At 49.1% G+C, this 23478-nt stretch overlaps 7 protein-coding genes across 7 annotated transcripts; 4 read left to right on the plus strand and 3 right to left on the minus strand.

Moving 5' to 3' along the window:
- Positions 1-1560: 1560 nt before the first annotated feature.
- Positions 1561-2195, plus strand: FPOAC1_000299 (uncharacterized protein; the record flags this gene model as incomplete). The annotated part of the gene is made up of 3 exons (XM_044844915.1): positions 1561-1605; positions 1661-1767; positions 1985-2195. 3 exons carry the CDS (start codon positions 1561-1563, stop codon positions 2193-2195), a joined length of 363 nt encoding a protein of 120 aa, XP_044710831.1.
- Positions 2196-3058: 863 nt separating this feature from the next.
- FPOAC1_000300 (uncharacterized protein) lies at positions 3059-5170 on the minus strand (the record flags this gene model as incomplete). The annotated part of the gene is made up of 1 exon (XM_044844916.1): positions 3059-5170. The coding sequence occupies one exon, from the start codon at positions 5168-5170 to the stop codon at positions 3059-3061; it is 2112 nt and encodes a 703-aa protein (XP_044710832.1).
- Positions 5171-6559: 1389 nt separating this feature from the next.
- FPOAC1_000301 (uncharacterized protein) lies at positions 6560-14147 on the plus strand (the record flags this gene model as incomplete). Its single annotated transcript, XM_044844917.1, has 3 exons — positions 6560-13333; positions 13388-13992; positions 14045-14147. The coding sequence occupies 3 exons, from the start codon at positions 6560-6562 to the stop codon at positions 14145-14147; spliced, it is 7482 nt and encodes a 2493-aa protein (XP_044710833.1).
- A 416-nt stretch (positions 14148-14563) lies between these two features.
- FPOAC1_000302 (uncharacterized protein) lies at positions 14564-15823 on the plus strand (the record flags this gene model as incomplete). Its single annotated transcript, XM_044844918.1, has 1 exon — positions 14564-15823. The coding sequence occupies one exon, from the start codon at positions 14564-14566 to the stop codon at positions 15821-15823; it is 1260 nt and encodes a 419-aa protein (XP_044710834.1).
- Positions 15824-15973: 150 nt separating this feature from the next.
- On the minus strand, positions 15974-16803 carry FPOAC1_000303 (uncharacterized protein; the record flags this gene model as incomplete). Its single annotated transcript, XM_044844919.1, has 3 exons — positions 15974-16369; positions 16429-16665; positions 16720-16803. The coding sequence occupies 3 exons, from the start codon at positions 16801-16803 to the stop codon at positions 15974-15976; spliced, it is 717 nt and encodes a 238-aa protein (XP_044710835.1).
- A 302-nt stretch (positions 16804-17105) lies between these two features.
- FPOAC1_000304 (uncharacterized protein) lies at positions 17106-19421 on the plus strand (the record flags this gene model as incomplete). Its single annotated transcript, XM_044844920.1, has 1 exon — positions 17106-19421. The coding sequence occupies one exon, from the start codon at positions 17106-17108 to the stop codon at positions 19419-19421; it is 2316 nt and encodes a 771-aa protein (XP_044710836.1).
- Positions 19422-19816: 395 nt separating this feature from the next.
- On the minus strand, positions 19817-23034 carry FPOAC1_000305 (uncharacterized protein; the record flags this gene model as incomplete). Its single annotated transcript, XM_044844921.1, has 2 exons — positions 19817-21840; positions 21891-23034. The coding sequence occupies 2 exons, from the start codon at positions 23032-23034 to the stop codon at positions 19817-19819; spliced, it is 3168 nt and encodes a 1055-aa protein (XP_044710837.1).
- Between the last annotated feature and the right edge of the window lie 444 nt (positions 23035-23478).

The raw sequence follows: 23478 nt of genomic DNA on the forward strand, positions 1-23478 counted from the left end.
TCAAGACTGCAGCTGGGGGGGTATAGAACCAAAGGTGATATTAGTTACTAGATAAGTTATAGGCTATCCATTTTCCAAACAAAAGAATGACGGTGTCTGGCAACTAGTAACAAAATCACGGTGTGTAACTGTATTTGTTGTACAGACTCTCTTCTCTTTTCTCTCTCTCCCAAAAACGAGCCAGGGTTTCTTAGAACAACACAAAATTCTTTTTTACCCAAAAACACAACAACCCTTGTTCCTGGCTTCACCGCTCTCCAAAGCTGCATGGGCGGTCAGGGCCATCCGACGCCCGACCCAGCCGTCTGGACTGAGACGCAGATTGGCGGCTGATCATTTGCTAAAAACGAGAGCCACCCTTTTCAGGGGGTGGTTTTTGGGTTTCTTAGATGTAGGGATGTTTTTCGATGTGATGGGTCGAAGCCTTTGTCCGCCACTTTGACTGTTGGAAAGACGGTAAATGGAGGGGGGGTCTCATGTCCCCGCGCTTCCAAGTCGGTACTGTATGTACATTATTAGATATCTACTAACTACTATTAACAATGTACATACTGTTATCGGAGAATGGAAGCTTGCGACGAACATCTGCAGAAGGATAGGAGAGAGAGAGAGAGTTCAGTTCAGCTCAACTACAGCTACAGCTACAGCTACATCTAGAGTGTATGTATTAGCACTACTGCATGTATGTAGGTCACATAGAGAGATGATGTATGTACAGTAAGTACTGTATCTGTCGGTATGTGTTATGTGGCTGGCTTTTTTGTCTTTGCTTCTTGCTTTCGTCTTCACTTTTCCCTCACCGACTTGATACCAAAACGGAGAACGGGCTCCTGAGTTGTCAATTGGCAAGCAAATCAGTCACTCACAGTCACTGAAATTGTATTGGACCGTGTTTCTTGACAAACGAAAGTGAACGTGTTCCGCCACTTCACTCGTTGACTTTTACTTCAAGCCTTGTCTTGCTTTTCCTATAATAGGTAGATAACTAAATACTATCCATACACCTCAGAGCCTCGACTTTTATATTAAAACCGCCTTGGTACTCTATCTTTTTCTTAGCTCCCATTCTCTTTTCAACTTTTTAACTCTTTCTCTCTTCCACTATAGTCCATCACTCCTTTTATTTTGGTCTGTAGTAGAACAGTGCGACATTGAAGGGGACACCGACAAGACAAAGCTTAAAAAGTCGGAAACTCTCTTTCAACATAAACAAAACAAAAAAACCTGCCTTACTCGCATCTTCTACCACCAAAAGCAAAACGCCCTGTCGATCCATTACCGCTCCACTTTGGACGAACAGTTTCTAGGATCAGAAAAAAGATTATCAACCTGATCGCCCGCGAATTCTTAGTTTACTCAATTCGCTTTTAAAACCGGGACGACTTTGCGCATATCGCCCTTTGTCGACTTTTGTTTTCAACATCTCTCACAAAGTCGACAATTGTGCGTCCAACTTTTGTCGCAGAAACGCACTCTTTTTTCTCTTTCAGAAGACCGCCCGACCTCATGTTTCGACGATACGCGCTCGGCTTCTCGAGCGTCGGACGACAGCTCTCAACCATGAGCTCTTCTAGCACTCCTGTTGAGGATATGATTCGCGCAAAGGTGAGAATCAGTTATTTCGCAATTGTATAGAAGAAATGGTATTAACAAGTCACAGATCACTGCTGCTTTCAACCCGCAGACTCTGGAGATTTACAATGATTCTCACCTTCACTCTCACCACAAGGCAATGGAACACACTACTTCCGGCGAGACACACTTTCGGTAAGAACTGAACCTCCCCCCTATTGTAACGGATTCAAGCGAATTCGTGAAACTTGAGTAGATTCCTCATTTGGAATCATTTGTGTCATGTAATATCATATCATGTCACAAAATCTCATCTCATCTCATCTAATCCTTCCCGCGTGACACTCTTTGTCATCCCTGATACACTCTCACCTTCTCCATACGAGCATAAAATACTAACACATGTGATCAGTGTGGTCATCACCTCAGACGCCTTCAACTCCAAGATGCAGCCTGCTCGTCACCGCATGGTCTACGCCCTTCTCCGCGATGAGATGGCCCAGGAGAACGGCATCCACGCTCTCCAGCTGCGTACCATGACCCCCGAAGAGGAAGCTCGTCAAAGGAAGAAGAAGGAAGCCGAAGCTGCCGCCCGTGCTGCTGAGACTGCCGAGCAAGAGTAGGAAGATGGGCAATCGACAAACTTGGGGACAAAGGACAAAGAAAGAAAAACGATGTCTTCTCACGAAGAAAAAAACAACCAACTATAATGACCGCTAATGACAGGAATGATGACTCATAAAATGGACAACAACCCGGGATTTTTCACTCTTCAGCAAAACCAAAATCACAAAAAATATTGGGCTAGCAGAAAGGGAAACAAAGGCGAACCAAAACCACAAAATTACACCAAAAAAAAAGACAGGATGATGATGAGCAGCGTGTGTCCATGGAGCGAGGAATTTGATCAAGATTGGGACCAAGGAAAAAGAAAAATTGTACGATATATACCCCCCGTGGAAACGAGACGACCTACGACTTTGGCAGTAGAGGCGGAGGGAATAGTATCGTTTACGGAACGATCGAGAAGGGGGAGGGAGAAAAGGGGGAAGAGGCGACTTGGAACCAGGCTCCTTTCACAAAAAACTCTCGATCTTCTGCATCGTCGTCAATACTTGTCAGTCCTTTAATCAGGCCAGGTTGGTTTCTCGGTCGAACCCAGCTAGCTTAACCATAGATATGTTATGTTGCCCACGCACAATAGACAGTTCTTTCCGCTACCGATATTAGTTTCTTCTTCTCGATGCTACGGATCTAATGCCTCCTTCATATCTATTGATGTGTAATCGTTTCAAAAGTTGAAAAAGATGCCTGCTTCTTCTAATATTGAACATGCTTTTGGGTAACAATGCTTTGCTTGCCTTTCAACATTCTGGGTATCAGAATTCAAGCAAAAAAAAAAACATATACGGACGCCCGCTCGAATTTCCCAATCACTCACTCCGATAACACATTGCTTTTCATTAGAACAGACCTTTGCCCCCTTTCAACGTCTACTTTCCGCTCGTCCACTGCTGCTTCGACCACCCTGCGTTTTCGCCCCACTCTTTGGCGATTCGTTTGACTTACTCTTGCGCCAGTATTTCTTGAGTTTCTCTCGTCTTCTGTCATCATCCATTGTTGACGTAACGCCGGCACTACTACTCGAACTGGCGCGGCTTCTCGAGGCAAGCTTCTCGAAATAACTGATCGGTCGAGGATCCCTCCTCCTTGGTGTTGGGTTTTGTATTGATGTTCCTGTGATCTCATCCCTCCTTCGCACTGGGTCTGGTATTGACGATGGCGGTGGCATTGATTCTCCGGGGATTTTGGGCGAAGGTGGGGGAGGTGCTTGCGTTATGAAATCTTGGGCCCATGAAGACTCAGGCTGCACTGGCAACGTAGTCTTCGGAGGGTTCGATACAACTGCTGGAAATATCTCAGAGAAGGTCTTATCCGTTTGACTCTCTAAAGATGCAACAGGCGGCGAGGGTTCTTCTGGAGCTTTCTTGTCCGGCCGCACTGAAACCGGACTCGCAATCTCCGGGCTTGCAATCTTTTGCTCTTCGCTCGACTCCCCCTCATCCTCTGAACTCGTATAAACAATAATCTCGTTTGCTTTCTTATTTTGGAGCATCTTTTCAATCACTTCAAACTCGTTAGGGTACATCCTCAAGATGTGGCTAAGATTGCCACTGTTAACTAAAAACTTGTTGAAGACCTGGGGCTCTTTCTGCTCGTTAAACCATTCGATGGCAACAGAGGCTTCCATGCCTCGTTTCTGAGTCTTATCCACGTACTCCTTATAGTACCGTGGAAAGGCCCGGATGAACTCGTCGTATAAGCAGTCTCGAAGCCTTTTTCTTGAGCGAAGGTAATTCAGATAGATGCACGCGGTGATGAAGTCGAGTTTTGTGCCTGCTGCCACCCGGCCACTGTCACTTGCATACTCGGGGTAATGTTGCACAAATGTTTCAAACGGCTCACGAGGGGCTCCTGGGGCTATGAGTGGCGGGCCTATTGGAGTTGGTGTAGTTGGTTGCTGTACCTGTTGCTCCTGAACTAGTTGTTGCCGAACTTGCTCCAGGGCCGGTTTGTCTTGGTGAGCAGCACTTTTAGCACCAGGAAAGGGTTTAGGTTTTATGGCAGACACCGGTCGACGGCTAGGAGTTTTTTCCACAATTTCTTGATCGGCTGTTGAGGGTATTGTCACCTCCACTCGATTATCTCTCTCCTTGACCTCGATAGACTCTCTGATGGACTCCTGGGTCGCGGGTACATTGTATGTACTGGGAATGAAAGATTCTGACGATGAGGTCGGCTTCGAACTAATGATTACCGGGGGCATTATTGTGGGTTTGAGACGCTCCTTCTCAGGGTAATTTCTCTTTGTTCTATCAGAGTCGTCAACGAAAATCTTCTTGAAGGAAAGCCGACTTTTGCTCCTTTCCGCTCTTCGATTCGGATCGGTTGCATCCTGGCCTGATTGTGTGGGATTGCTCGGCTGGGCGCATGGTGGTGTAGCCATAGGTTTGTTTGTAGAGAGCGGAGACGGCACGGTTCGGTTGGAACGAACCGCATTTTGATTGATTGAGATATTGAGAGGTTGGGCGTCTGGGATTCTCGTTTCCATGTCATATTCAGATTCTGATGAGGGTGGATTTTGAAATGTCGGTATTGGAGGTCGTTGTCGCTGTCGCAGGCCTGGTCTTGCAGCTGCCTTTGTCGTCTCTTGTACGATTGATGATTGAGTGGTTGTATCAATTGCTATCTTTTTAGAGGCCGCCTGCTTGGGTTGATCTCGTTCTGGACTCGGACTCCAAGGTATTGATTTTTCAGGTGATGATCGAGGTGGTGTCTCAGAATTTCGCATGCGCTTGCTGCTGGCTGGTGGAATAGGACTAGTAGCACTTCGTTTCTTCGATTGTGGAGTTTTCTTTTGAGCGAGATGCGCTGTTTTGGCTGCTTCCAAGATATAATCAGGAATATGCGCCAGGCCGCGAGGCTGGTTCCTAAGGTCTACTGCCCATGAATCTTGACCCTCCAGTAAGCTTTTTTGATCAGAGGGGATATTGGCAGAGCGGCGCCGGGACACAAGAGGGGATGAATCTGAAGACATCGTGGTGAGACTGCCCTGCACCAGTCACGGTGAGCGTTACATTCGATGGTGATGCTGTACGACGATGGGAAGAGATCGGTGGGGGGATCGCGGCGAGGATCGGCTGTGATGATTTGCGAGGTGCATGCGCCGATGGAGATGCGAAGATCGTATGGCGGTGTTGAATTACGTAGCGAAGCGATGGATAGAAGGGCAGCGAATATATTGAAACAAATAGTATGGAGCGCGACGCGCCGGGTAATTTTGGGTCGCGTAGAAATTGGGTCTGCGGGGTCTTTTTCTTCCTCTTGTTTGGTGTGCAACCTCAGGGTATCGGAAAAATTGGCCGCTGGAAGCATAAGAGACGAAATTAGTGGATCACTTTATGCCCTTTGGACTATAGCTCTTAGACTATTTATTTTTGTGACCTAAGATTTAGGAGGTCATTTTTTCTGCTACCCACTAGTGCAGGTGTGGTGGTAGTCTAGGAAGGTGGCTCGTGCTCGATCAGCGCCAAGTCATCGGTACTTTTGAGTTCTTATACTGGTGACCATGCATGTGCAAACCTAACCTTTGCTTGCCCCATGCCTGTGAAACTTTTATCTGTACTGCAAGTGCTCAGCATAAGAGGCGACAACGTTGTCAAGATATTATAGGATAACCCTGACGAAATGTCTTGATCAGATAGGTAGTCTCTACTAGTACAAAACAAGATTGGTAGGTTAGTTAGTAGGTAGATTCCACCAGCCCTTCCCTCCAACACTGAACGGGCACTGTTAGACACGCACAGGCCTACCTAAACCTCCCCCTGTCACCAACAGCTGTCCCGCTCCCGCTGTTTTGCAAGGGTCTGACGCCATCACGCATTCTCTACATCCATCTCGGATGCCCAAGGACTGTTCTCGACCTTGGACTTTGACCAAGCACAACCGTGATTAGCTGTGCGGCCTGGCATATTCCTTCTGTGCCGCAACACCCTGCTTATGCCCCTTCGTCATTCTGCTTCCAGTCTCTTGCCTTATGCGCCTTGAACATCGGGATTTACCTGCGCTATCCTGTCTTGTTCAGTCTTGTCAATCCACAACATCTTCACCGATCAGCGAACCCTGAAGATCGACCTCCCCGCTCGCCGCCTCTCTATTTATCGACGGCTTGTCTGATTAACTGTCTTAAGCATCCGCGACACTCACCATGCTGTTGATATCTCGGGTTCGATCCTTGGCCGTTGTGTTTGTTTGAGACTCCTGAAGCGGACAAACGTCACATGTGTTGGGTCTTAGACATATAGGACCCTTCAGTCGACTATCAACGGATACCCGCATACCAACCCCCAACTTATACTCTTCGAGTCGCTTTGAACTTCCATCTATCAACCTTGCTACCGATCATCGAGATAACTGCATCTCCAACATGTCGCCGCCTCGGGCTGGCTCTATAGCGTCAGAAACCTCCCCTGTCCGAACCCGCCGTGATTCTATCAGTTCGATTACTACCGGCCAACTGGCACACGCACTCGACAAGATACACACCTCTGCAAGCCAGAGTGACTCTCTTACTACCTTTAACGACTTTGCACCGCCTCCAGTAGCAGCACCCACCTCCGATAACAAGGGACTTACCGGTGACCTCGTTCAGCAAGGATTTAGCGGTCTTTACAGTCGACTGAGGGAAGCTGTAGGTGGTGGTTCTCCAAAGTCGCCTCAGGAACAAACCGCTGGAGAAAAGTCAGAACCTTCTTCAAAAAGAACCTCGATCACTGCGATCCATGGCTCGAAAGCGTCCATCAGCTCGCTGAGCCGAGCCGAGACTGGTGCATCCATGTCCACCACGTCCTCTCAAGTGATACCCAACGATGGAGCTTCAGCCCAAGCAACTGGTGGCATTATCGAGCCCCGGCCACAGCCTCAGTCATCCAAGCCATCGAGCATAAGCCTTATGTCTAATCAAAAGGCCAACTCTACAAACCGTCAAAGCTTTTCAAAGAAGGCGCCCAGCTCTATCGCCGCCGACCCGACGATTGCTCCTATCACGGTACATAGAGATCCTAGTAACACCACTCTGCGCACCGAGGATAGCGGTGGTGTCGGGTCCAGTCGGAAAAGTGTGAGCAGTAGGGTCGATTTGCAAGCACATTTAACAACCGCCGAGTCTTCGGCCAGTTTATACGATGCGAAAGATGGCAAATTACTGCCTAGGTCGAAGCGCGATGATAACTCGAGTATAGAGGAGAGCCTCAAGAGCCCAACGAGCCCCAGAAGCCCACATCACCACCGTACACCCTCGTTGCAAACCTTGCAGACACGAAGTCTTCGAAGCCCTTCCGTCACTTCATCTTTGTTGTCGCCCGATAGTGTAAGGAGAAAACCTGCTGTTATTGATCGAATCAGTCGATCCAAATCTCCCAACGACCAGAACTCAAGAGAATCTTCTTTGGACAGAGGTACTGCGGAGCCTAGCCACGTCAGCACGTCCGCACATGATTCAGTATGCCACGATTCCTTCTCACACAACCCAAAACCACAAAAGATGGCCTCGGGCGATTTCAGAATACCTGGTACTGTTACCAGCAATGAAGAGGCTTCGGAGCAGGTCAACGCACAGCTTGACCGTATGCGAAAACAGGTCTTGAGTAAGGAGTTTTGGATGAAAGATGACACTGTTAAAGAGTGCTTTCTTTGTCAAACACCATTTAGTGCGTTCAGGCGAAAACACCATTGCCGCACCTGTGGCTGCATATTTGACTCAAAATGCACCACCGTCATATCAGGAGAAAGGTTTGGCGTGCAAGGCTCGTTGCGGGTCTGTAAGCGATGTCTTGAGGTCATCACCAGACGATTTGACGGAAGTGGCTCAGATGATTCTGGAGATGAGCAATCATTTATGCCGAGATTCTTTGGTTCAGGCCACGCAAAGTCTCCCAGCAACGCTAGCCAGTCTAGGCCAAGAGATAATGAATCTGGCGTCGCTTCTGAAGGGTCGGAAGACTCCAGGCCTATTTCAAGGCCTGTAACAACACCCATGATGGCTATACCTGCAACCCGCCGCCTTGGGGAGTCTCGTACTGCAGCTATTCTGGAGATCGATGCTCCCCAGTTGAGTAGACCTGGCTCTTCACGATCCCTCAAATCGCTTAGTGCGAGGCCACACTCATCCGCCGGTCATAAGAGACACCATTCCAAACACAGTGGCTTCCTCAACCGATTCAAGCCTGCACCAGAGGAGAGGGCGCCGTTCCGACGTGTGGTCGACGATGAGAATGCTAAGAAGCCAAAGTTTTCAGCCTTCCACGACGATAACATCATCGATCCTGAACTGGCTGATTACATGTCCGACGAATCGAGTGAAGATGAACAGATGAGTCTCTTCGCGACGATGACGGGTGATTTGCAGCCTGGGAGCCTTGGCGACGACAAGTCAGAGCTTACCCCCTATGCCAATGCTAATAGGAAATATCGCCATAGGGCAGGCGAAAAGAGTATCAGTGGCATGAGCTTCGCGAGCAGAAGTGGAATCGATGAGCTCCCAGGCAGTCTCGGGGCCTATCGTCGGCCACCAAGACGACGGAACACTAGCAATGTTGGTGGCAGTATACACTACTTGCCATCACCGCGCCCAAAGTCCGGTGTGTACAAGGGGCCATCGCAGTCGTCTGAAATGCTCTTTGCATTGGATACGCCTCACCACAGTGCAAGCCAAATCACTAGAAGTGATTCTTTACAGCACAGGAAGGCGCCCAAAGTCGAGCTCAACTCATCGAGTTTGAGGCACGTTGACAAGCTTCTTCATCAGTTGCTGGACGATGCAGAAATTCCAAATCCTCCGGCATGGCAGAAGGCTCTGGTGCCTATCCTTTTGCGGGCGACGGACGATGTGGACCCTGACGTTGCAAAAGGCGAAGATATGGATATCAGACATTATGTCAAGCTGAAAAGGATCCCGGGTGGTAAGCCTGGCGATACAGCCTACATCTCTGGCGTAGTCTTTACCAAGAATTTGGCATTGAAGAGCATGCCACGCAGGATCACCAATCCTCGCATCATGCTTGTGACGTTCCCTATTGAGTACCAGCGACATCAACAGCATTTCATGAGCTTGCAGCCCGTCATCGAGCAAGAAAAGGAGTTTCTGCGTGTTGTGGTGCAGAGAATCACGAATCTTCGCCCACAGGTTCTCCTTGCCGAGAAAAGCATATCCGGCGTGGCATTGCAATATCTGTCCGATTCAAACATCTCAGTGGCATACAATGTTAAGCACACGGTCATTGAGGCTGTCTCGCGATGCGCTGAAACAGATATCATCTCCTCTCTTGATATGCTGGCCCTGCCCGTTCAGATTGGACGCTGCTCAAACTTTGAAGTTCGAACATTTGTGAACAATGACTATCCTGGCCGCAAGAAGTCATACATTTTCCTTTCTGGTTGCACGCCTGAGCTCGGATGCACAATCGCACTAAGAGGTGCTAACAGCACAGTACTCTCAAAAGTCAAGCACATCATGGAGTTCATGGTTTACGTTGTTTACAACCTGAAGCTTGAGTCAAGCCTGCTGAGGGATGAGTCTATTGAGCTTCCGGAAGGCGGCGAGTCCATGGCAAACTCTGTGCAACTACCAGTGGAAAGTACTAGATCTCAGAGTGTCAGTAGTGTTGACCACTCGAGAGACGGCCCCGCTGTTGTGGTTAATCACCCTGCAAGTGAGAGTGAACCGCCTTCTCAAACTACTGCGTACAGCTCTAGTATTGCTGAAGCTGATGATACTGGCTCCCTTGACCAGTCGGGCCAACTAGCCCAAGAACGCGAACGTTTGGCGTCTCTCCAGGAGCAGCCCGAACCTGCTGCTGAAGACCAGACCAGTCAAGTTCCAGATGACGTTCCAATGCCAACTTACTATAGTGACATGGTGTCCAAATACGAAACCAAAATCCTGTCCGCTTCGCCATACGTCAAATTTACCCAGCCTTACCTTTTAATGAAGGCACGCGAGCAGGAGAGACGATTACTTTATTTGCGCCGGCTCCGTGACCACGATTACTTTGTCGACGAAAATGGTGACCCTGAGAAAGCAGATCCACCCCGGTTCCAACTCATCAAGCCCGAGATGGTCGAGGCGATAGGCCAAAAGGCACCGAAGCAAATCATGGAAATTCTACGAGCTGTTCATGATGCTGAGTACGACAAGGCCTTGTACAATTACCAGACCCAAACACGTCAATGGGAGACATACATTCAGGGCAACCTCGATCTTTTCGATCCATACTCTCACCAGAACATAGTCGTTTTGTATTCCGTCATCTGCACAGAGACCAAGATCCCTTGTACCGAACCATCTCTGGTTGCCATCAATTTCTATGATGAACAACACATCGACACTGGCATGGATCCTGACTGCACGTTGGGCCAATACATTGAAGATCTTGCATACACCATGAATCAAGTCTGCACCTCTAATGGTTGCGAGCGCAGGATGCTAGAACACCACCGAACTTATGTTCATGACCAGTCTCGCATCACAGTTTTTGTGGAGAACCTGCCTAACAACTCTCCCATGGCTGACCTTGAAGGTATTACGATGTGGACATATTGCAAGATCTGCAAGAAGGACACCGAAGAAAGGACCATGTCGGAAGCTACTTTCAAATACTCTTTTGGCAAATACTTGGAGCTCCTCTTTTGGGGGCGTGGACTGAAGATGAAGTACATGCATGACTGTCCTCACGACCATCACCGAGATCATGTTCGATATTTCAGCCTTCAGGGTGCTCGAATTCGCATACATTGGGACCCTATTGATCTATTGGAGATCGTTGTGCCGCGGGCAAGAATCACATGGAAAGTGACAAACGACCTGAAACTCAAGAACGAGATCTTTGCAAGAATGGAGGAGCGATGGGCTAAATTCATGACTTCGGTCAAGTCAAGGCTCATGTGTATTAGAATCGACAGTGTCCTGCCTGAAAAAGCAGATCTTTGCAAGTCTGAGGTTGAACGTTTGACGGCCAAGGCCAAGGAGGATCAACCACTCATTGTGAAGAGGCTGCAAGATATCTACGTCAATTCAAAATACTACGAGGTGGTACCTTTCAACAGTATCGTTCGAGAGATGCTCGAGAAAGCCGGGGAATGGGACCAAGCGTTTACCAAGTTCGAAGCCGATTTCCTGAGCGACAAGGATATGCGCCAGTTGACAATCATGCAACTGAAAAAGATGTTCACTGACAATGAGTCGAAGGAGTCGCTCACGTCAAACGAGGGCGGCACTCCATCAACCGTCGACAGCAAAGAGCGACCTTCTCAGACATTCACGGAAGAGGAAGTGAAGAGCACTCAGCCTACGGACTACACCGACAACACCAGTATGGAGGCTAGTGTCACTTCATCAAAGCCTGTCGATGAGAAAGATGTCCCTGATGACGACGGCAAGGTCGAGATCCCAGCAGAGGGTGCTATCGAGCGGGTAGAAGCATTGGATCTAGCTTGTACGCCTTTGACACCATCTAACCCTCCTTCCGAGTATTTCCCAACAGAAACAGCCGAGGTCTCGGAAGACGTAGACGATCAAGAAACGCCTCTTGCTATCGACCCTGAACAAACACCGAAAGCACCTAGTAAACCATTCGATGCAACTACAACCGACCCTGCTGAGCCTATGCCATCGCCTATGGAAGCTTTGCCTTCTCCTATGCCTTCCATGACGGAGAAGGTGGATCAAATCCGACGAGAGCAAGGGGCATCCTCGATTCCCACCCCTACTGGAGAGCGTGCACCACCACGTAAAGCCGGACAGGCAGTTTCTCCTCCTATGGTCAGGGCGACTTCCCATCCAACTCGTGCACTGGCTAGGACACAGTCTGGGATTGGGAAGGGCCTTGGCACCAAGGAGTCAAAGACGAGTGCTTCTGAGTCTACAGGATCCGAGTCAGCAACAACACCTGAAGGGTCGATCAGAGTGGATAAGAAGCTCTCTGATCGCTTGGGTTTGAGAAACTTGAAAGACAGAGGTAAGGCAACTGCTTCGGGAATCCCGCGATTTGTCCATAAGAAGAGAGAGTCCAAGGTTTCAACGCTGGCAAAGCACTTTGAACAGCTCAGTCGTGAATTTGAGAAGGAGCGAATCCGAGACCGCAAGAAGCGTGCTGCAAGCATGCGCCAACCTAGAGCCATGCTACCAAGAACCACCACAAAAGCCATTGTTGAGGTTTACGATGATGTGAACGAAGCTTTTGAGGAGCCAAGCCCTCCGACTGATAGTGTCGCTGAACGCGAAGCTAGTAAACGAGCTGGCAGCACTGCTTCACGAAAGTCCGAGTCGCGCCAAAGGACGGATCCTGTTGCTGAACCACTGACGCCTGCGGAACCACCTGCGAGCATAGAAGAACAACAGCATGGCAACCAAAGGCAAGAGCACGAGGACGATGAACAACATCAAGAGCTCCAAGACAAAGAACAGGACGAAAAGGATGAGAAGATGGAAAAGGAGGACAACGATGAGCATACTATTGCCAACACCAGTCAGACGTTTTCTGACGACGAAGAAAGAACTGCCGATCTCGAAAACTCAGCCACAGACGAGTATCTGCACGATATCAAGGAGATCGCAGACTCAGTCGATGCAAGCGAGATCCCATTGGAGCTACCTAAACATCAGAAGACAAGCTTGATGAAATATCTTACCAATTTCTGGGCTGAGAGAGGTGCGAGCGGCTGGCACCAACTTGAGTATCCTGTCAATCCTAGCGATCACATCTTTGTCGATTCAGATATCATTGTGCGTGAGGATGAGCCAAGCTCAGTAATTGCACTCGCCCTGAACAGCGAAGACTACAAGGACAAGTTGCGCAACATTCGAAAAGAAGCACAAGAAATCATGCAACGCGAGAGTGACAGTGGCGTCGAGGGAGAGTCCAAATCTCTTCCGTCTGACAGCATCGACTGGGTATCTGAAACAGACCTCGAGAAGAGCCTGCTTCGTGTCACAGGAACTCATCTGAAGTATCAGTTCCGGGAAGGATCTGCCACGATGACTTGCAAGATCTTTTACGCAGAGCAGTTTGATGCTCTCAGGAGGAAGTGCGGTGTTGCAGAACGTATCGTCGAGTCACTCTCACGATGCCTCAAGTGGGATTCCAAGGGCGGCAAGACAAAGTCAGTATTCCTCAAGACACTGGATGATCGACTCATCTTGAAGGTAAGTTCTATAAGATAAGTAAGTCTTGTGTTTCAGTCAGCTAATATTCTTTAGTCTCTTTCTCCTATCGAAACTTCCGCTTTCTTGCGATTTGCTCCTGGCTATTTCAACATCATGGCGGAAGCACTATTCCACGATTTGCCCTCTGTCATCGCCAAGATGCTGGGCTTCTTCCAAGTTTTCATCAAGAACCCAGTTACAGGAACTGACATCAAACTGGATCTCTTGATCACTGAAAATCTCTTCTACGACCGCACTGCAACAAGAATCTTTGATCTCAAGGGCTCTATGCGTAACCGCAAGATCCAGTCTACTGGTGAGCAGAACGAAGTGCTTCTTGACGAAAACATGGTCGAGTACATCTATGAGTCGCCTCTGTTTGCAAGAGAACATTCAAAGAAACTACTTCGTGCTTCAGTGTGGAACGATACACTGTTCTTGGCAAGGCAAAACGTGATGGATTACTCACTCATGATTGCCGTTGACGAGGCTCGCAAGGAACTCGTGGTTGGTATCATTGACTGCATTCGTACATACACATGGGACAAGAAGCTCGAATCTTGGATCAAAGATCGTGGATTTGCAGGTGGAGGCCGCAATCGACCTACTGTTACAAGTCCCAAAGAATACAAGTCTCGTTTCCGAGAGGCTATGGCAAGGTATGTTGATGAAGTTATTGCACAAAATCGTTCGAATACTGATGGGAGATAGATACATTCTACAGGCGCCCAACTGCTGGCATTTGTTCAACAATCCTCAGTATCCGCATTACTATGGGCGCGCTAGGTTCGAAGAGCCCGAAATGCTTCGCTGAAGCACTTATAAAGAAAGACAAGACAAAGATGAAAAGCACGAATAAAAGACAGAGTATACATGCAGTTCACGACGGCCATTGTACACGTTGGAGGGGGGGTTGCATTTATTATATGTACAAGTAAGCATCAGCGTCATTATAGGTTTTCATGAAGGCATTCAACAAGGGGGGAGCATAAGCGATACAATGGAGTGCATTATATATGAGAAATGCATTGAATTATAGATATATTGCTTTATTGTCGGCATTGAAGTAAATCTTGGAGTGACTGTAGTTTATTCATGACGCTTTGGGGGGCTGTGACACCTGTAGCGGCTATAAGCCACTAAAAGTTGTCCATCATCTCATCCACTTCTTCAACTGAACCTACAAGCACATAAACCTGACATCAACAAGAACCAGGAAATTAAGATTCAATGTCGATTGAATTAAACTGGGAGACGCTCACGAGTGGTCCCGATGGTGACGCTCTCGCTGAACGCATCCGGGAATTCGTCCACGATAAATTCCAGACAGTTCCGCTACCTAAATTCATCCGCTCAGTAACAGTACACGGTTTCGACTTTGGAACTATCCCCCCAACGCTCGAGCTCAAGGACATTACGGATCCATTGCCGGATTTCTACGAAGAAGATTTGGATGATGATGAGGAAGATAGCGAAGAGGAGCCGTCGCCCCCACCGCCACCTCCGGAGCCTACGAGGATGAGGCCTGGTCCTGCACCGTGGGGAGGATCCACGAGGAGAGGTGGTGGGTTGAGAAGCGAGGTGTTGAGAAATGAAATGATGGGTCATGACTTGGGAAGTCCTTTCCTAGGAACATCAACGCCGGGAATTCTGGGAGGATCGGGTTTGGGCTACTTTCAGAGCCACCTTGGCACAGGTACACATACGCCTTTGGCTGCTGTTGCAAGCGCACATCACACCAACTGGATGAGTGTCCCAGGAACTCCGGCACGCGAATGGGGGACTCCGATTCACACCCGGAACCCATCACAGAGCAGTCTTACGTCTGTGGACAACTTCAAGGCCAGTCTCGACCCGCTGCAGAGTCTGCGTGAGAAAGGAAGTGTGTCTACGCTTGCACCTACGTCAGTCGAGGCGTCGAGGCCACCGACAAGAGATACACATCTTGGCGGTTCAGCAATTGTTGATGATGACGATGAAGAGGAGGGAGAGGAAGAAGCTGGACGACGACCGCGAGAACCTCGTGTGGAGGATGTGCAGGCTGTCTTTAGGATACGCTACAACGGTGATATTCGATTGAACCTTACAGCGGAGATTTTACTCGATTATCCCATGCCTAGCTTCGTGGGCATCCCGCTCAAGCTCAACATTACTGGCTTGACTTTTGACGGCGTGGGTGTGCTGGCGCATATTCGCAAGCGTGTGCACTTTTGCTTCCTTGGTCCAGATGATGCGCTTGCGGCTGTTGGTCCTGACGATACAGAGGAAGATTCAAAGGGTACTGCTGGCGCTGCAAAGAACGAACATCACAAACCGAGATTTGGCGGTCTCTTGCAGGAGATTCGTGTGGAAAGCGAGATTGGTGAACGGGTTGGTGGAAAACAAAGTCTCAAGAACGTAGGCAAGGTTGAGAGATTCGTGCTGGAGCAGGTCCGAAGGATCTTTGAGTCCGAGTTTGTGTACCCCAGCTTCTGGACCTTCTTGGTGTAGTTGTACGAGTCATGGATTATAAAATGAAGGTTCGTGGGTATATAGACTAAAAACACCACTTCTAACAGCCATGTAGACATTTGGCGTAAGCATGCATCTTCGCTCTCCAAAAAAACATATACAAAAAGTCATCATGTCACACATATCTTCTCAAGTCAAAGTCCTTCTAAACCCTTGGTACGCCTGCTGGATATCCAGCTCCAGCTCGCGCGCCTGCTCCTCGCTCAACTCATCGGTCGCCCTCATCTGGTTGAGGGTGATGAGCCATTGTACGATCTTGCCGCGGTTTTCAAAATCCTTATCTGTAACGCGGTTTACTGATTGAATTACATCGGACAGGAGAGGGTGTAGTTGGTCTTTGGAAAGGAGACCGAGTTTGACTGCGTCGAGGAAGGTGATGAATTCTTGGGTGGCTTCGAGAATGAGAACACCGCTGGTGTTGTTGGCTGCCGCGGCGGGGGCGGGAGTTGATGCTGAGGGGGCTCGGTCGATGGCTGTAGATGGCATGCCTACACGAATGCGCTCGGTTGCGCGAGGTGCTTCGAGCTATACCAATGTCAGCTCTCGATATGAACTGTCAATCGGGACACTAGAGAGTATCTTACATCCCATCTCGCCTTGAATTCTTCCAGATCTCCGAATTCCCTGGCGATAGTCTCATCCGCAAGCAGCGCTTTGTACTGCCTCAGCGATCGCTCGCAAATCTCGGTGTACTCTGCTTCAGGGACAGCATCTTTAAGGAAGGCCTTTTCGAGTTCATCGAGTGTTATTATAATGCTAAAGAGCTCGGCGAGTGATTCTTGGAGATCGCGCTCGGCACGGGTGTTTGTAAGCTTGACTTCCTAGACTCAACTATTAGCTTGGTAATGGTATAAGTAGAATTGTTTAGTACATACCTCATCGAGATTTATAGTGGCAGAAAGACTTGTATTGGGAATATAACTATGCGGAGTTGGCGCGTAGCCTTGTCGTGGAATCATTATGAATGTAGCATTGGTTTGTAAATGTATAAGGTTATAAAGTAATGCGCCGCTATAGCTTCAGGTGGGATGAATGGATGGATGCCTGCGGGACATTGACATGTTACGTAGGGACCTGGCAGAATGATCTCACCGCCTGTCGTTTTCGCCGATCTTCCGTTATCGATAAGCTTGCAGCAAAATTTTTGGTTTTTGGTTTGGTTGCAAAAGAATAGCCTCTGAAGAAGACCCATACAAACAAAAACTACCCCCAATTCAAAAGTCGAATTCTTCACCAGCCAAGGCGCGTACAAGTTTTCAAAATGGCGCCAGGCAAGAGGAACCTCAAGGCGACGAAGAAGTTCGAGAAGAAACATCTAACGGGCACGTTGGAGAAGCGCAAGGCTGGTGCCAAGCTCAAGCAGCGCAAGCAGATGCAGGACAAGAAGAAACTCAGAAGATCAAAGGATGCTGAGTCCATCAGGAATGACAATGATGCCGAGGCAAAGAAGCCAAGCGCCAAGGGCAAGAAGATCAACGACATGAGCGTCGACGAGTTCTTTTCTGGTGGTTTCGATGAGATTATTGACGAAAAGAAGAAGCTTGGAAAGCGCAAGAGGAACGGTAACACCGCTGAGGATAACGAAGCCAGCGGTGATGACTCAATGGACGAGCAGCCCCTCGCTGCTGGCGACGACAGCGACGACAATATCGAAGAGGCGGACAGCCTTGGTATGAGCAAACAAGCCATGGACGAGCTCGCCGAGAAGGATCCCGAATTCTACAAGTTCTTGAAGGAGAACGACCCCGAGGTCCTCGACTTTGACGACAATGCCGATCTCTCAGAAGTCGATGCGCTCAGCGGTGACGACGAGGAGGAACAAGAAGAAGAGCAGCCCAAGAAGAAGCAAAAAAAGAACAAGAAGGCGGCAGAGGCAGAGGCAGAGTCTGCCGCGGTCGCGCAAGGGAACGAGTTGACCCGTGAGCTTGTTGCTTCATGGAAGAAGGCTATGACTGAGAAGAACTCCCTACGAGCTGCTCGACAGGTCGTGTTGGCTTTCCGTTGCGCCGCGCACTTGAACGAGACTGATGAGGAGACTGAGCAGCGATATGTTATCAACAGTCCCGAGGTCTACAACGACATCCTGCTCCTTGCTCTCAAGCAGATTCCCACGGTTATGAACCACCATCTCCCTATCAAGGAGTCCGCCTCCGGTAGAGTCTACGTCCAGACCGAGTCAAGAAAATTCCACACCTTGTCTCTACTGCTCAAGACATACACCTCTTCTATTATGCACCTCCTGAGCTCTCTGTCCGACGACAAGACCCTCAAGCTTACTCTCTCCTCCATCACCCCCATCCTCCCTTACCTCCTCTCTTTCAAGAAGCTCGTCAAGGCTCTCGCCAAGTCCGTCGTCAACTTCTGGGCTCAGCCTGCCAGTTCCGAGACAACAAAGATCACAGCGTTCCTTGTTCTGCGACGTCTGGTCGTGATCGGTGACAAGGGTATCCGGGAGACAGTCCTCAAGGCTGTTTACCAAGGTCTTATTCAGGGCTGTCGTGTCACAAACGCCAACACTATCCAGGGCATCAACCTCATGAAGAACTCTGCTGCTGAGCTTTGGGGCATCGACCAGGCTGTTGGCTACACCACCGCCTTCTCCTTTATCCGACAGCTCGCCATTCATCTGCGCAACAGTATCGTGCACAACAAGAACGACGCTTTCCGCATCGTCTACAACTGGCAGTATACCCACTCTCTCGACTTTTGGTCATGTGTTCTCGCCGAGCACTGCAGTCCTATGAAGGAGGCCGAGGCCGGAAAGGAGAGTCAGCTCAAACTCCTCATCTACCCTCTCGTCCAGGTTACTCTCGGAGCGATGCGCCTGATCCCCACCGCCGTCTACTTCCCCTTCCGTTTCCATCTCATCCGCTCACTCCTCCGAATTTCTCGCGCCACTGGCACTTACATTCCCCTAGCCTCTCCCCTTCTCGAGGTCCTTACCTCAACTGAGATGAAGAAGGCCCCCAAGGCCGCTTCCCTCAAGCCCTTTGACTTTGCCACATCATACAAGGCACCCAAGTCATACCTCCGAACTCGTGTTCTTCAGGACGGTATCGGTGAGCAGCTCGCCGAACTTCTGAGCGAGTACTTCATGCTCTGGGCTACCTCTATTGCCTTCCCTGAGCTCGCCCTTCCTATCCTCATCCAGCTCAAGCGCTGGCTCAAGCAAGCCCGCAACAAGACTTCTGGCAACAAGAACGCCAAGCTCGCCGGTCAACTCATCCTTCTTGTGCAGAAGCTTGAGGCCAACGCCAAGTTCATCGAGGAGAAACGTTCCAAGGTCGATTTCGCACCCAAGGACCGCGCCCAGGTTGATGCTTTCCTACGTGACTTTGACACTGCCAAGACACCTCTTGGAGCTTTCGTTGTTGGACAACGCAAGGCTCGGGCTGAGCGTGCCAAGCTTCTCGAGGAGGCTAGAAGGGAGGACGACCGCAAGCGACGAGAGAATGAGAAGGCTGATGTGGAAGATGAAGTGATGGAAGATAGCGAAGCCGAGGACGACGACGAAGATGAAGAGGACGAGGAGATGGATGATGGCGCTGATGATAGCGACGAGGATGATGAAGAGTAGCTATAAAATATTTTGTGTTTTTTCTGGGCTGGTGTGTAAAACGGACATCATTTCATATTTGTTAGACCTAAATCAAGGATACCTTACCTACCTTTTTCTGTTAAACTTCACCATCAACAGAACAAATATTAAAAATTGCCAAAGGGATGTAATGAATTCAACTGAAAAATATCTTCATAGTCATTCTCGCCAAATAATAGCGAGTCAAATTTGTACAAAACGCAATACACTAATTCATTTGACCTTGGTAATTCCAAACTCCCCAAGTAAAGCCATCTAATCCGCGATGGCCAATACACCAGTACCAAAGAACCAATTTCTGAACCCAAAACGCCTTTTCATGGCTAATATCAAATTCCACACGTCCGTAACGCTCCATATCATGTCAACAATTTTTATAACTCAGGGATACCCTCCCAAGTAAGTTGGTCGCTGTGACTTGTGGCATCGCGGACTGTCATGCCCGTGATGTTGAGCACAGTCAGCTCAATCTCCTCCTCCGACATGGCCTGGCCAGCGGCCTTCTGGCCTTCAAGGACATCATACAGGCTGTAGATCTGGTCATTCTTCGCCTCAAGTTGCTTGAGCAGTGTACGAATGCTTTCAGCAAGGCTCACACGATCACGGCGACCCAAAGCCTTGTCCCGGCCGCTGTACTTGGCTTGAATGCGGGTAAGCTCGAGTTGGAGATGGTGAGACTCATCCTCCAAGCCCTTGATGACTACAGCGAGCGCATGGCCAGGGTGCTGAGAAGGTCGCATAGTAGGATCCTCGACTGAGAGGTCACGATCCGTGACAGGGACAGGTCGTCGAATGGTAACACGCTTCTTACCGGCAACAATATCAGCGGAAGAAAAGATGCCACGGTGAGACGTAATGCGACTGCAAACTGTGCAGTTTTTGCATTCGTGCTCGCAGAGATCGTCAAGAACTCTCCTGGCATCATTAGAGAGAACAGGGCAGGCATCCTTGTCGCTCTTGATGCTGTTAGCCGTGATATCAGTCGTAACCTGTTTGCGTGAAGACCGCGAATGGGATCGAGAGTGCTGAGACTTTTGACTTTGAACAGTCAAGTCCTTAGTGTTCGACTGCTTCTGCTTCTGCTCTGTTCCCTTGGCCTCCTTACGTGGCAAGGGAACAACGTCCAGTTGTGTCGAGTAATCGTTATCCTGTGTGGTGTTCTCAACTGATTGAGCACCAGTCGTCTCGTCGTTGTCTTCTACTGTGTCCATGTCGTAGGTGTAAGTTGCAATACCCTTCAAAGAGCTTCGCCTCTTAGAATCGGATGTTGTTCGACGCTTGCTTCCTTGGTTGGCGACATTGGAACTGCTCTTCTTTGACGTCGTTCCAGGGATGGAGAAGGCAACCTTTTGTTGTGTGCCAGATTTGGAGTTCTTAGTCTTGCTCTGCGATTGCCTAGTTTCGCTTTGAACAGTGCTGTCGCGTTTGGTGTGGGTACGAGTTTCCTCCTCCGTGATATCAGGAAGAGTCGGCAATCTGATACTATCATCGGTCTGCCCGGTAATCTCCTTGGTCTGGGTGGCTTGCGCGTTCTCGGCAGTATCAACATTATCGGTGCTGTTCATGGTAATGTCAGGAATGAAAGCCGATGTCATGTTCTCCTCAGTCTCATCATCAAGACGGGCAGAGAAGTCTTCCTTGGGGACCGGACGGTAGGATTCTAGTTGCTCCTTCAGGAAAACCACCTCCTCCTTGAGCTTCTTGTTTTTGTCATGAAGATCACGCGTAGTTCGTTCGAATCCGGAGTTCTCACGTCGAAGGATCTTGTTCTCCTCAAAGTACTTTTCGTTGTGTCGCACCAGGCTTGCATTGTCCTCGCCAAGCGATGACTTATCCTGTGATGCATTCTGGAGTTCTTGCTGCAGGTTCTCGATCTCTTCCTTGGCAGCATCGAGTTCATGCTGGGCCTCGTCAAGGTTTTCGCGCAGTACCTCATTCTCATCGACAAGAGCTTTGTTTGTTGTTCGTAGTGAACGGTTCTCATTGATCAAGGACTGGTGACCGTGTCTGGCACCGTTGTCACTGCGAAGGGACTCAATTTCCTCCTTCAAGGCCTCATAATCCTTACGAAGGGTCTCATTGGCGGCTGACAGTGTCTTGTTCTCAGACTCCAGTGAGTCGCGTCCATGTTTTATAGACATCAAATCCCGTTTGAGAGTGTCGTTTTCAGTACGGATCTGATCTGTTGACTCAAGTTGTTTGTGCGTTGTCTCCAGCTCCTTTTGCTTCGTGTTGAGCTTACGCATGAGCTTGTTAATATCTTCACATGCTTCTTGTAGCTTCCTCACGGCACGGTCTCGTTCTTGAGACAACGAGTCATTCTCAATCTCGTTCAAGGTGTTCTTACGGGAAGCCTGTTCTAAGCGGGATTGAAGAGTAGAGATTTCAAGTTCCAAACCTGCAATGAGTTAGTCGCTTGTTATTCAGTGGTGGAGGAATATGACTTACGGTTCTTTTGGGCCACAAGATTCTCATTGGCTCGAGAAGAGTCGTAGTCTTTGTCGAAGGACTTTCGCGACTTAAGCTGAGCCTCCAGTCGCTCAACCTGTTGCTGCAGGTTCTCGGCATATTCGTGAACCTTATCGTAGTGCTCTTGAAGAGAGTTTATCTCGTCACGGATCATGTCCATCGACACAAAGATTTTCTCTTCGTCTTCAGGCACATCAACTTCGTCAACTTCAGCATGAGCGGCGAGAGATGGCTTCTCAAAACGATCATGAACCCTGCCATTCTTGACAAAAATGGGAACGCCGTTTCTCATTGAGCCGGTGAATCGAAGTGTGCCATCGACGAAATCACCAAGATGGGAGATGTCGGGCATGAAGAAAGAGCGGGCATTGCTCTCATTGTGGGCAGGGCTAGCGATAGATACAGGTGATGGGGGTACAGCTGTCAGGCTGGACTTGGCAGAAGACATATGCGGTGATGACTTTTGCTGGTCTTGGTCTTGAAGATCAGGGCTTCTTGCCCCTCTGCGTAGACGGTCTAGCGCATCTGATAGAGATTCTCTTTGCTGCTGTTCGCCAACCATTGATTCGGACGAGACTCGGTTGTGGACCTTGGATAGTGGGCTGGGGTTATGTGTGTTCTTGTTCCAAGATTGGTAGGAGTGTGCTCGTGCAGGAGACTTGGAGAGTATTGATGACAGGTCGGACTCGTTATCGACACGAGGCTGCATCTCGGAACGCGTTCTAGCGGAACCTTGCCAGGTGTTTTGTGTAATGTCGTCGATCTGGAACTTGATAGCAGGAGGCTTGTTCTCCTTTGACTCGGCGCTCATAGGTCGAGTGTCAGTGTCGTCGTCGTAAACGGGCACTTCGCGTGTCTTGGGAGCACCAAAGAACTCGGGCCACTTGCGGTGGGCAGCCTCCCAATTGACGGGTAGGTTGCGAGGAGCAGTAACGCGAGCAATGTCCTCGTTGAGTCTCCGTGTAGACTCGCCGTCTGGGTCAGAAAATACGGAAGAAACTGTTGGGCTGACGGTGCCGTGAGAACCGGTGGATGATGGCGGGGAGTTGAATGGGTTATCGCGGTTTGCTTTCATTTCTCTAAGAATGCGGGAACGATATCTGGTGACGGTGTCGACCTCCATAGTTCCTTCTCACGCGTTGTGCTGTGTGCGTGCGTGAGTGAATGAAGAGGTTTGAGAATGTGACGATATTAATTAAGCGAGGATGCGACAGCACCCGTGGCGCGTATAAGAGCGTCTGTCGGGTCCGTGTTGTGTGAGGTGGGTGATAATGGTTAGTTAAAGTCAATGATATGTCGACTAAAGACTGTGATACATCTGGTGGGTAAACACGCGTCAAGAAAAGGCGTGAAAAATAAGAAATCAAAAAAGATGTAAGAATGGAAGTGACAATGGCAATGCTTTGGTGGAGAGAAAGAGAAAGTGACGCTCAGCCAGGTTTATCAACTTGTGTTTAGGAAGGAAGGGGTCACGACTGTTTTGGGACAAAAGTAAACAAAGCGCCATGTTGATCCACTTTGGCAGCTGCTACCAGCCACTTGAATTTGGGTTTTGGAGCCTTAAGAC

The sequence above is a fragment of the Fusarium poae genome, chromosome 1 (genome assembly GCF_019609905.1).
Source record: "Fusarium poae strain DAOMC 252244 chromosome 1, whole genome shotgun sequence".
Taxonomy (NCBI): domain Eukaryota; kingdom Fungi; phylum Ascomycota; class Sordariomycetes; order Hypocreales; family Nectriaceae; genus Fusarium; species Fusarium poae.